This window comes from Lissotriton helveticus, chromosome 11 (genome assembly GCF_964261635.1).
Source record: "Lissotriton helveticus chromosome 11, aLisHel1.1, whole genome shotgun sequence".
In the NCBI taxonomy this organism is placed as follows: domain Eukaryota; kingdom Metazoa; phylum Chordata; class Amphibia; order Caudata; family Salamandridae; genus Lissotriton; species Lissotriton helveticus.
The window spans coordinates 9,397,784-9,411,509 of record NC_136072.1 but is presented as its reverse complement, the minus strand read 5'-3'; the positions used below and the strand labels follow the sequence as shown (position 1 = coordinate 9,411,509).

The following is a 13,726-nucleotide window of genomic DNA, read 5'->3' as shown; positions in this document are numbered from 1 at the left end:
TAGTATCCCTTTCTGCATCCACAAAACATGCAGAATACTTACGTTTACCCAGTAGTGTGAGTCAAAGGCACAAATATAATTAGGATCCTATTTCAAGACTTTGTAGATCTTGTATAATACAGCAAATCAGTCTAAATACTATTATAAGGCATGCACAAGTAATCAACAATCCATGATGGGTTCCTTCTTGTACAGGCTAATTTTGCACAGTTTCTTGACTAAGTTTGGGGGTTTAAACATTAAGCCCACACACAAGTGTGTGCATGTGTTCATGTTCAACCAGCCAAGAGCTCATTACCTTAGCTGCGCTGGGTCTCATCTTAAAAAGGGGACACTTGTGGTTAGCACTCCCAATACATTATTAGCATTCTAAGCTCTGTTCTTCTCCTATATCATCTGGCCTTGAGTTATTCACTTCGCGCTAGGATACTCTAGGAGTAATTGCGCGCGCTATAAAACCCCATACAACATAACATTATAACAGACCTTATAGTGATTGAGCTAGTGAGACTCATGCATAGCAAAAGTCCGTAAGTCTCATAGTACCCTTTCATTTGCACACACAACTCATTAAGATCAATTCTTAGAAAGATGACATTTGGAACACTGCAAATGTAACCTTCTCTTATATGATCACACTGTGGTGGGATGATGTGGTCTTCTAATAAGGTCATCTTTGTTCCGACAGGTTCGATTCATTCAGGTACAGAAGATTCGGTATGTTTGGGACAGTTCTGAGAACCAGTTCACAAAAATTGGGTATGGTTCTTTTTCTCTACACAAACAATTGATGAACTGTATGCCTCCAGCCATAAGTTGATATTTGGGAGTGGGGGAAGTTCAAGCATCCTATCGCCTCGGGCATCTTAGACCTGTTAGAGCCTGGAATAGCCTTGAGTCAGAGTCCCTGCTCCTGCAATGGCAAGTCACATAACTCCCAGGAAGAACACAAAAGTTTCACCATCTTCAAGACCTATTAAAGAAAATCCTTCTGTGCCATCCAGATAGAGCCTGCTAAAGTAAATAATGTTAGTGAGAAACATACCTGCATTACATCTGTTTATTAGCCAATAGATCCTCTTTTCCTCTTTGGTAGGTCCATTGGATATTTTTCTGGATGCCTGTAACCAGTGTGTGCCATGTGTTGCTCCTCTGTCAGATTGGGAGACTGTGTTTGTCATTTCCCCTTGCTGTCTGCCATCCGTGCCTGCCACAAGCGGCTCCTCTATTCAGTGGACCCGGCAAGCAAAGACTCAAACATGCCTAGCCCTGCCAACATTTGATGACAAAGGGACAAATGTAATTTACAAGCTCACGGTTATGATACAATCTCAACTGCCATTTGGACCCAACTCCAGTCCTTTTCTGTAGAAAGCTAGCTCTCTATATAGTACACTAAAACGAAGTACACTGTGCAGAGTCTTCGATTGGTACACACGGCAAAGGTAAATAATACTAAGCTCCATTTGCGGACGTGTGGGCAAGCAGTTATGGTTATCAGAGGGTAGTGCTAAGCATTTGTTGTACTCGCAGAGGCAATAAATGAGGCACACACTAAAGAATAAATCATTTCCAAACTTGCAGTTACGATACAACCTTAACTGCCCTTTGGCCCCCAACCCCAGTCCTTTTCCCACTTACTCCTTCATTGCCTCTTTACTTAAACTAATGCATCCCTCTTACAGACAATATTAAATTTCACCTCAGCCAAGTACTCTGTCTAACTAATAATAACCAAATAATTCTCAGGGTGGAACACATTGCCTGGGATCCCTTTTTTGTACATGGCTAACCTTCAACCTTTTCTTGGAACCATTAGCTAACTCACTAAACTTCACGGGTATTCTTTTTCATATGTATGCTGATGACACGCAACTCTATTTGAAACTCGCATCCCCGGAAAACATCATCTCACTCAACACTACCCTAATGTCTACTCAAAACTGGTTAACTGAGAACCATCTCCTGCTCAACACCTCTAAATAGGAATTCCTGCTCATCTCCCCACTGAACCACATCCCCAAACTAGACCTTTGGATGAGTCACCTCACTGTTTTCAATTGCACTCCTCTAATCCTAGACTCAGCCAAATCTCTCGGAGTCACCATGGACAAGCACCTGAATATGAAAAATCATATCCGCAATATATGTAGGGGAGAAAACCATTTGATGGGGACACTCAGAAATATCAAACTTTTCCTTCCACTTAATGATTTCAAGCAGGTGGTCCAAGCGCTTTTGCTGCCGAGGCTAGATTACCGTTGCACTACCCTCTGTGGCCTTCCCAAATACACCCTGGCTCCACTAAGGTCATCATTGAATGCTGCTGCTAGACTGGTTACAGACACCAAACGCAACGAGCACATATCCCCAGTCCTAAAATCTCTAATTTGTCTCCCCTACGAAGGACAAATTCAGTTAAATATTGCCGTTATGACGCACAAAGCCATCCACTTCAATACTCCCAGGTACCTTGCGCAAAAACTTGAACTATCTTGTGGTGTAAGAGCCTCAAGAAGCGCCACCACTTTCCTCTCGAAACCACTCATCCTTAGCAAAAACACAACTTGTCACCGAGCGTTCTCTGGTGCTGCCCCTAAAATAGGGAACTCTCTATCACCGGAAGTACGCAGAATCTCCGCAACGACGGTGTTCAAACTGGAAGTCAAAAGATTCCTTATGACTAAATTCCTACCGTAAGTGGGTTAGGCTCTCTGACTCAATGACATTGATCCTACTACCATGGTACCATCATTTAGTACTACTCTTCTTTACCACATACTGTGCCCCCCTTTGCAGCCCATGTACAACTGTTTATTATGACCCTCCATGTTGCAATTGTCTTGTAATCTGTGATTATTCCTGTTTTTACTCCAACCTGATGTTGATTTTGGATTAATGTCCTTCCTTCCCTCCTTCCTAATGTAAAGTGCTCTGATATCCTTCGGGATCTTGTTTGCGCTATGTAAATCTTTATAAATAAATGAAAATAAAATAAATGGCTAGCTAAAGACCTTCTGCACACTTTCAGGCTCTTGTTACTTCCAGATTAGATTATGGTAACATCCTGTATCTATGAGCCAATAAGGATGTGATACGCAAATGATACATGGTGCAGAATGCGGCAGCTAGGCTACCTTGCCAGGTGCCCAGGATGACTCCCACCTCTGGTTATCTTCGGGACCTCCATTGGCTAAGGGTGGAAAATCAAATTAAATTCAAATCCCCGAGCTATATGTTCAAGATCAAATTTGGCACGGCACCTCACTACCTGAATGCCCTAGCTCGTCCTTGTGTACCACCACGCCTTCTCCGCTTGACTACTCAGGCCAAATTTGTTGTCTCTAGGACCAGATTGTCGCAAATGGGGGGGGTCGGTCCTTTTCTTGCCTGCGCCCCTCAATGTGGAATTCCCTCCCCCTGCCACTTCGAAATGAAACCGTTTATGGGAATTTTCTAAAGGGCTTTAAACGTGGCTGTTTAATCAATAGATCTTCCATCCCTCGTTTGGTCCTATCAGGTGGCACCGGGAAGCCTTCGGGTAGTTGTTGCGCCTTATAAGAACAAATAACAGAATACTATGTATCCTGCCAAGGTTCAAATAGTACATCATGAAACTATTTAGCCATTGGCTGTCTAATCAGCAGAGATTATTTCCGAGTTTGGCAGCCACTGGGTAAATAAAATATTTAGTACTTGTCAGGATCCTGGTTAAATAGCCACCTTCTTTCCATAAAGGTCTCTATTTGTCCAGCGTTGAGTGTCTGGTATGGCCACTATTTGCATGTTTTGCTGGGTTTTCACTAACAAGTCCTTGATTTTAGTTCTGATCATTCTCCATCTGCCGTTGTTTCTTATTTCTGACAATTGCATCATATTCTACGTCCGCTACTCCACATTCAGCCATTTCGATGGTGGTACTATGCTTGTGCAGCCTTTCTTTCGTCATATCGATATGTAGCTATCCATCTATCTTACTGTTTATGGTGGACAAACTCTTCCTTGTGTATAGCAGTAGGCTCCTCTGACTCTTTCAATTGGGGGAGTTAGTTTGGACCATGGTCAGCTCCCTCGCACTCTGTTGTACACCTCGCTCTATTCGGGTTAACGCCTTCCATGCTTGTGACGGAACTACTCCGTCACAAGCCACGGGTAGCTTGTGCTCATGACGGAGTGGTTCCGTCATGCCGCGGCTGCTCCGCCCACACAGCATTCCCCGCCTGTGTGGCGGGCCAATTAGTGAGTGGGCGGAGTCGTGACGGAACCACTCCATCATAAGCACAACCCGCCTGTGACAGAGTGGTTCTGTCAGAAGCATGGCGGTGCCGCGCGACCCCCCCCCCCCCCCCCCCCCCCCTTCCCGCAGAATTACCGGCACGGCCAAGGGGTTAAAGGAGAGTTTTGTTTGCTTTTGTTAATTGTTCCCATGTGCTGTTGCTTTCTCTATGCCTCTAGTTAATATGGATGCTCAATCATGGCTCACTTGCCCACTCTGATGCTTGGGAATCTCTACAGATTGTTGGATATTTCTGGAAGCCACTAGAGCTCCAAGGCCATGTCGTATGCTGCTTTGAACCGTCCCATTCTAGGGCTCTTGTGCTCCACAGTTCACCTCACTAAGTTGTGCTTTGTGCTATTCTCGCCACTTTCAAGGCAAGACTCTTGCGAACCTCGCTCCCACCATCGAGTTCTGTGACACTAGGCACATTGCCTCAATGCAGCAGATTGTCTCAAGCTGTAGAAGGTGCAGTCGTTAAGATCTGTCAATATTTGACAACTCACTTTGCGTCAAATGGAGAGAGCATAAAAGAACCATATTTTCCAAGATATGCCACATTCCTGCTCTCTCAATGCTCTGTCACACTATGTGCCGCCTAGAGCCAACGCAGGCACTCTTGCACCATTGTTTTTGTGCAGCACCGACCCATTCTTTTGAGACTTTTTCCTCTTTCTAAATGTGGTGCAGCACACTTAGAAAGAAAAAATAAGGATATTTCTCCTTGTTGCACCTCTTTCAGGAAGGCGTATACCTGTGAATCATTCAAAGGTTTGCTACCCTTGTTAAATCTGGGAGTACGCCAAAAAGCATGGGTGGCTGCATGAAAACACCCACTCTCCAATCATGCAACACCTTCCCGGCGCAGAGTAATGCAAGACAGTGGCTATCGCTGCCTTGTGTTACTCCAGATTTACCAAGTCAAGCAGGGCCACGCAAGATGACTTTGTGGCAATTCTGACTTTGTGGCAATTCTGACTTGAGGATTGGATTGCCCTTGGGTCCCCCTGAGTGGCGCAAGGGCAACATGATCCTTTGATAAATCTGGGCTCTAGTGTGTGTTTGTGTTTCTGGTGAGTGATGTGTGTGCAGCACCCGAGACTCTTCCTGACACGCCACTGGCTATGTGTCACTTTATTACACAAGCTGTATACCATGTATGGGCACTGGTAGGGTCTCTGTTATGTACATGTTGCAGACATCCAACTTGTGTTACCGGCCAGGCCCTCAAAGCTAGGTTACCACCGCTGACTGGTCCCTAGTCCTCTCGGCCTGCCACTCTGGAATCCCACCCCTCCCCCACCCACCCATGTACCATGTACTCCAGTGAGGCCCTATAAGTTCCTGATGCAACCAAGCATTGTTCTCTCCATCACGGGACCTCGCATCCTTGTTTTCCCCCTCCCCCAGGTTGTGGCACTCCATCCTACCACCAATATAGAAGGCGGTTCATCTTCCACCAGCTCTAGCTGTGGCACTGGGACTTGCCGGCTGCTTGGACAGCTCATCTTCTTTGCCTTCTGATAATCAGTCGGGTCTATAAATTTGCTGATGGTGAAGGCCACAAAGGTGTTGATATATTTATGGTTCCAGTCATAGAAGATGTGTTCGCAAGCAGCTATCTTGGGTCCTGGCAGTCTCTCTCTTCAAGACTACTAACTTTGGCCACATTTAGGCATGCATCTGAAAAAACGTTCACACCCATTCCTAATTACTGACCGATAGGCCAGGTTTTACTCTTCTCCTATGGATGATGTACTGAGTCACTTTAGAGATTATTTTTTGTGGTTGCTCAAAGGTGTATGCAGCAGGCTCATTAATACATTAAGCTCTTTTATTTGGCTTAGCTCTGTGTAGTAATTAACCTGATGTAAGCAAATAAGTCCTCTTGGATCAATGTAGATGTTGCAGAAATGTTCCCATTACGTTCTATGCAAACTAATTTCCTGTGTTCTTATTTCAGGGCTCTGGAGGACAAGTACTCCTGCACTGACATACACACAAAGTTTGGATCAGGATACACAAGTGAAGAACAAGAAATCAGGTAGGAAGATTATCAATCAAAACAAGCAGCACATTCCAATGTATTAATGGATGTTAATTGTACTGTACTCTATCAAAGGGCTTGTGTAGCACTTCCACGCACTGTGGAAAAATGAAGAATTCACAAGAACTCTTTGAAGGTTTATGGGGCTGATTATCTGAGGTCTTCTACTGCACTCAAAGTAATTTTTGGGATTCAAGTAAATTTGTTTCAGCATGCATGGTTGCCAAACTGCACATTCTATTGTAAATAGGGGTGTGTGAAGTTCACATAATTTGCTTTCACAAAATTATGGTAAACACAATCCTGCACTTAGGGCTATATTTTGTGTGAAATGCATCTTCCTGTCTAAACACAACTACTGCGAACGACCACCACTTAAGCTCTGGTAGTTCATGTTGCTTTGGCACTCCTGCTGAATAATTTTGCTGTTAAAGATGACTACTAACGAGAAATCGCCAGGGGATGGGGTGGAGTCAAGCCACCGGAAGTGGCATTGTGGAATAGGGAAATGGATAAATGTATGATAGCTGAGAAGGAAGTATTTATCGCTAGGGGGTGCCCGAAGAAATGGGACAGGAAGTGGTCAAAATGGAATCTGTACAAAGGAGATATTTGTGCGTCACCAATGGTAGAGTTAGAACTGAGGAGGACTGGGAATGGAGCACAAACTATGTAAAGTATACTTTTGACTGAACTGATTTTATATATGTCAACAATAATGTGTGATGTGATGGGATTATCAGCACATGAGTGAACTGTCTGTCATTTTTGTTAAATGAATAAAAATATATATTTTTTAAAAAGATGACCACTAAATTCAAGGTAAATGTGAGAAACCAGGACCCGTTTGCAGTGTCTCACCACTTTTTAACCCCGTTTTGAATACTAGATGTTGGTTTTCTGACTCTGATTGTGCCTTGGGCTTTGCTAACCAGACCCAGGGCTGGTGCTCTGTTTGAAACATACACGGTAATTGGGTATAATTTCAATTGGTTCTGACAACATACCTGTAAGTCCCTACTAAATGGCAGGGCGTGTAGGTTTAGAGTCCCATGGTGTGCCACAGGGCTCGTCCATTAGCCCGATTTTATTTAATATTTATCTGAAACCCCTGATTGCGGTCATCAAAGCATACAATATTGACATCGTAAATTATGCTGATAACACGCAGTTGATTCTCTCCTTTGAGGGAGAGGAGTCGACGTCAGTGGAAGTGTTTCACAATTGTCTGTGGACACGGCTTGCTGGTTAAAGGACAACTCACTTCAATTTAATGCAGGTAAGACTGAGGTGATTTTCTGTTCAGCGAACAGGATTCCTCATGTCCTGCCCAGCAATTTTTGGCCCTCTGATGCTTCGACCGCAGTCCGGCCTGTTAAAATGGTCCGCAACCTGGGCATTATGTTTGATAACAAACTTACTATGGATGCCCATATTACAAAAACGGCGGCTTGTTGTTTTGGGATTATCAGATCTCTGCGGAAAATCTTTCCTTTGCTGCCCCCTCAGGCGTGTGCGCTAGTGGCAAGTAGCACGATTCTCAGCAGGCTAGATTATTGTAATGCCCTGCTGCTTGACTCCCCGAAGTTCCTTTTGGACAGACTACAGAGGATCCAGTCAGCGGCTTCCAAGTTAGTGCTAGGGCTGCCCGGAAGGTCCTCTTCTTCCGCGGCCTTGGCAGGATTGCACTGGCTCCCTTTGAGACAGAGTTCCGTTCAAGTCTCTCTGCCTTGTTTTTAAAGCCCTTCATGGGCAGGGTCCTGTGCTCATGCGGTAAAAATTGGAATGGTATGTCCCTATGAGAAGACTCCGCTCCTCATCGGCGAGACGGGTGAAGGTACGGGGGTTTAGGAAAGTCAGGTCAGGTGGTAGATCTTTCGGTGTGGCAGCGGCCAAACTTTGGAACAAACTCCAGTGGGAGATTAGACAAATTAGGGAGCTTCTCCCATTTAGAAGGAGTATGAAAACCTGGTTGTTCCCCAAGACATAGTTTGCCTGCTTATGCTTCTGGCACACTCTTTTCTGTACTCTGAGCTGCTTAGCACCAGGATGCCTGTACGGTGATAGCGCTCTTTATACGTCCAATAAATAAATAGAGGCTCTGCAGATTTAATTCACTGAAATGTGCACTATTGTGGTGCCTGCTGTCAGTTTAGAAGCTAGACCTGCCTTTCAGGCTGCTTTTAAAATAAAATTATAAACAAATTCCACTTTTGGAATTAAAAGTACTTCCAGAGTCTCAAACAACCTTATTCACATTATAGGTCACCAATAAGGTCTCCCCTAGCTTCCCAAGGGTTAGGGTGCCTTGTAACTATAAGCAGGGACATTATAATATGTTCTATATTTCCTGATGAGGGAGAATCTGCCATGTATATTTCCCCTCATTTAGCCCAATGGCTCCATAGGCTAACATGGGAATAAATTAAAAAAGTATGACTGATAGGAGTGAGCTCAAAGATACTTCAAGGTATCAAATGCTAGTTAAAATAATCCCAACAACTTGCCACTGTTAGATGCACTATAACAGTTGCAGAATATTTTACAAAACATTATTTTCTCTATGCCAAAATCCAGCCTTCCAGCAACCCTCTTCTGATTGGCCAGCCTCTGCCTGTCTGAGCCAACCTGTCTTAATGATGTGTGAAATGGCCTGCTCTGAGACAAAGGAAACATCTGGTGGGAGGAGAACTGATGCCACAGAGCACCGGACAGGAAGAGGGCTAGGTAGCAAAACTGGCCTTCAAACAGGGAATGCTAGTTTAGAGCAGGAACCATCTCATCCCTACATCCTACATCCTGCACCCCAGCCAAGCCAGCGCCCCAATAATAGACCGAGGGGCAGGAAGAGGAGTGCTCTAGGAGAAAGTTTCTCCATTCTGGATTATGGAAGAAAAGTGTTTTCTGGAAAAAGAATATGCGTCACTTTGGACGAAGTGGTCCTACATGTGGGTGGCCATTGGTCAGGGGTGCCCACCTGCTTTTTGCCCAGGAACACTGCATAAATATGGAAGAGCTGCATGGCAACTCCGATCCCCTGCCTTAAACATCAAGGAGAAGAAAGACTTCCCTGCTCAAACCACAATCTGCCCTCAAAGGATTGGACTCTGAAGGAGTCTACTTGCTGCACAATCAGCAACTACAGCCCCAATGACTTTGCCTGGCTTCACAAGGAGTGGACTCCCTTACAGAAACAAGTTAAAAGAGTTCACCTGCCCCATCTCTATCAAGAAGTCCCCAATCTGGAGTGTGTCCAGTGGTCTTTTAAGGATTTAGCCAGGTGCGTTGTGGGAATTGTAGTCCCAACACCCCAAGGACCATCTCAACTTCTAGATCCTCGGATTGGTGTTTTGGACACTTTGAACTTACAAAGCCACTTCCAGTAGTTTGGAGCCACTTTTGAAAAAAGCTTCATAAGGTGACCGACCCTTCAATGAGAGTCAAGACGCTGACATCAAACCGCAACCCGGCTTGGATTTCAGGTTCGCCTCGCTGAAAGCTCCGAAGCTCCAGCCATTGATGCGACTCCCTGGAGTTAACAGAGTGACTGTGCACCAAGCCGACAGCATGTGGGGTAAAATTTAGACCGAGGCCTCCCACTCAGTGGATCTGACTATGCTCTACCACAGTCAGTCTCAATCTTTGTCCCAGTCAAGCGCAACCAAATGTCTGTTTGGCGCTTTTGGTTATTAAGCACCAGAAAGCATTTATTATTTAAAAATTCATATCTCCGGTTCTCCACAGTGGATTTTTGTCGTTTTGGGGTCTATTTGTTCATAAAATGTAACCTGCTTTTTTATAAATTGGTGTTGGACTTTTATTGTGTTGTTTTACTTATTTAATCTGTTGGTGTTTGTAAATGCTTTACTCCCCGGTCTCCTAAGTTAACCCTGCCTGCTCATTACCAGCTACCAAGGGGTGATTAAGGGAATACTATCTTGAGAACTTGACTGAACCTTTTATTTTGATTTTGGCTGGCCTTATTACTAGTGGTAAGTCCTTACTTATCCCAAATAATCTATTTTCCAATAGTAAGTCACCTTGTTAGGCTTTGGTGGTTATTGTGACAAGCACTAAAGTATCAGTGAGATGTTACAGAGGTTTCTGCTGTGCCTTCCATGAAGCAGCATCAGTGTAAAGGGGAACATGGCTCCATTCTCTGAAGTGACGACAGTGCTACAGGCAGTGAGTGTGCACACTCCTCACACCAGAGACCTTCCCTGCCACCTCCAGTGATCCACTGCTTGCTCCTTTCATTCCAAACATAGGTCAGAGGTGACAGATGCAGGACTGTCAAGATTCCCTTGTCCATGAATTAGAATTATATCAAGTCAGGATCTTCTTTGCACTGAAGCACTTGTAGTCCTGTTTATAGCATCATGAATTGAGAACTAGAGGAGAGCAATGAACAGATTTGGGACTGGAGAAGATGCTCCCGCATGGACCTTGGAAACGTCACAGCTCTGATGATGCAGCATGCACTTGGACATTTCAGGAAGATGTGATCAGCTACTACTTTTGTTGAACCATAATTTGCATCCTTTATGGTAAATGCTCCCTTCATCCATGACCATGTAGCTAGAAGTAGTATAAGAATCTGTTTGCAGCCAAGATGAGTCAATGCTTTGCAATCCTGTGAAGGTCATGAGATCTGTGGTGTTTAGAGTCTATCCACATGTGCTCAAGGTGCTGGAACCTCAGAAAGCAATGATTTATACATGCATGTTTTTAGTGTCTATTACTAACATAGGAATTGTTCTTTGTAGGAAACTGATATGCGGACCCAATGTTATTGAAGTGGAGGTAGTGCCAGTTTGGAAACTACTCTTCAAGGAGGTATGACCAGCTCCTGATTCCTACTGTGTAAGAAAACAACCAAATAAATAACACAGATACGTTTTTAATAGGTTAATTGGGCCAATACAATGACAGCTCTTTTATTTGAGACTAATTCAAGCTAATTTAATATTTAGAGTTTCAAATTTGCTGCACCACAACTATGGCCTGATTCAATTGCATAATTTCTAACTTTTGGATGCAGGTATGCATTTGTGCTGTCCTCTTAATGGTAATTAATTAATCAATCATCATGTAACAAATAATTAAGTATCCCTAAAAACTGTACTCCCAAACTTAAATTCATTATAAAAATATCCCAGGAATATTATTCCCAGTCCCTAACTCCGCATCCTCTGGGAGACCCACACTCTACAGACCCAGTGCTCTCTTGTAGCTTGCACTAGTTCTTTCAAACCATACTGGCCTTGAAAATACCTGGTTTATTGATAAATGTCTATAATGTAACTAATCTGTTAAAGCTACTTTTATCTGTTTTCTCTTTGTTCTACACAGGTTCTGAATCCCTTTTACTTGTTCCAAGCTTTTGCTATGGCTCTTTGGTTGTACCTTGAGAACTATGAAATTCCAGCTGTCATCATCTTTATGACTGTAGTTTCCGTCATAGTCACTACCTATGACCTCCGGAAGGTGAGTGCCTTGACTGGCTGAGAAATGTCATCCATTTGGTAGAGGCTTTGATAGTCTTGCATTTGTACAGCAAGATAAAAAAAGTTTGTCCTCCGGCAAAATGTGTGGAAAATCTAGCTAAAGTGAAATAGTGTGGCGTGAAATCACCTTTCTGTGACTACAGCTCGGGGTGAAACAATTATGCATCAAGCTGACCTAAAGGTACTGCCAAGGCTAAACTGTGCATTCAGTGCTGCTCTTCTATGTGGGTTAAGAAAACTTAACAAGGGAAGCAGTGAATATGGTGTGGGTCATCTTCACTTGTAAGAGAAGTGCCATACCACACCAATACAGGCCACCCCAACCCATCCCATAAGCCATACCAAACCTTTTGTATATTACTATAATCTGAGTGTCCATACCTTACCCATACAGACTATCCCATACCATAAACTGCAACGCACCATACAATACCTTTTGTATATCCCCATAATCTCAGAATGCCCAATGGTTTGTGAAATATACATTAGTAGTATGGATACACTCCTTAAATGGAGTTAGTTTGTTGGTCATTCTGAGGTAATGCGGCAGTTAGTTCCAAAGGTTTAAACTTGGGTCCACATTATTTTTGTTGCGCTATCGCAGTTGGGCTAATCTTGGAATCGGTCATACATGCAAACTGTTAGACCTCTCAGTCTTAGGGTAGACTTCCCCCAAATGTTCTGCCTTTGCTCTCCACATTTTGTAAAATCCATCTTTGTTGGTTCTAGGACTCTGTGCACTTTACTTCTAACCATTGCTAAAGTTCCTGTGCTCTCTCCCTTAAACATGGTAAAATTGGCTTACATCTGATTTGGCATATTTAATTTTCTTCTAAGTACCTTGAAACGTGGTATTCCATATACCTAGGGCCTCTAAATTAAATGCTACTAGAGGGCCTGTACCACTTATTGTGCCTCCCGCTTAAGTAGCCATTTATAATGTGTCCCAGGCCAGCCACTGCAGCCTGAATGGAATTTTAAACTACTAAATTGATTTGGCAATATAACCCCCTTGCCAAGCCTTGCCCATTTCTGTTATTCTTTTATTGCATATGTCACCCATAAGGGAGGCCCTTTGTAGCCCGTAGGTCAGGGTGCATTGTAATTAAGACCTGGTTCACCAGCCCCTGGATGGTGGCCGGGGGATTTTTCAAACTAAAAGGCATCACTTTAAATTAAAATTGGACCACTGGGATAGACAATGCAGACCTCTCCTTACCCCCTTCAGTTAAGGTAACCTGCCAGTATCCTTAAGTCAAGTCAAAAGTACTCAGTAACGTGGCAACCCTTTAACTGATCAATGAGCTCATCGGCTCTGGGGATGGGCTGAGCATCAGTCTTGGTGACTGAGTTGAGACCGCTTTAGCCCACACAAAACCTAAGTTCTGAGGCGGCGCTTAGTGGGACTGCCTTAGGTACCCACAACAATAAGCGGGGCCAGGAACGTCTGGAGTACTCAATCACTCCCAACTCAAGCATCGAACCCTTCCTTTTGGATGTTGGCCCTCACTTTGTCAGACAGCAATTATATGAAATTTTGATAGGCAGGTTGTCACCAGTATCAATATCATGGGTACACAAATGTTTAAGTCCAGGAGTGAGGGAAAACAGTGCGGCAAACTTTCCAAGCACCTGATGGCAGTCCCTCAACTGTTCTAGTGTCAGGGTAGGCGAGACATTGACCTTTCCACTTTGAATGACAGGAGGTCCGGAAGAGGTTCACTCTCCTTCATCCCCATCATCCGTCACCAGCAGCATGGTGAACTCCGATCTCTCATAGTGGAGTTTTAGGTGGTTGAAATGAAGTACCCTTAAAGGGTATCTGGGGGTCCTGAGGTCCACCAAGTTAGTGACTCCTTTCTCTCAATCACCTCATAGGGCCTATTCCAATGGTCT

General features: G+C 44.0%; 1 protein-coding gene and 1 long non-coding RNA gene across 2 annotated transcripts in view; one reads left to right on the top strand and one right to left on the bottom strand.

The window, feature by feature from the left end:
* LOC144792837 (putative cation-transporting ATPase 13A4) overlaps positions 1 to 13,726 on the top strand; it is a 289,798-nt gene that overhangs the window by 84,727 nt on the left and 191,345 nt on the right. Inside the window, exons 4-7 of the mRNA XM_078668035.1 lie at positions 689 to 759; positions 6,240 to 6,320; positions 11,090 to 11,159; positions 11,676 to 11,810. Coding sequence (XP_078524161.1) covers positions 689 to 759; positions 6,240 to 6,320; positions 11,090 to 11,159; positions 11,676 to 11,810 — 357 coding nt within the window. The remainder of the gene's footprint in view (positions 1 to 688; positions 760 to 6,239; positions 6,321 to 11,089; positions 11,160 to 11,675; positions 11,811 to 13,726) is intronic.
* LOC144792839 (uncharacterized) overlaps positions 1 to 13,726 on the bottom strand; it is a 202,801-nt gene that overhangs the window by 70,652 nt on the left and 118,423 nt on the right. The gene's annotated exons all lie outside the window — the stretch shown is intronic.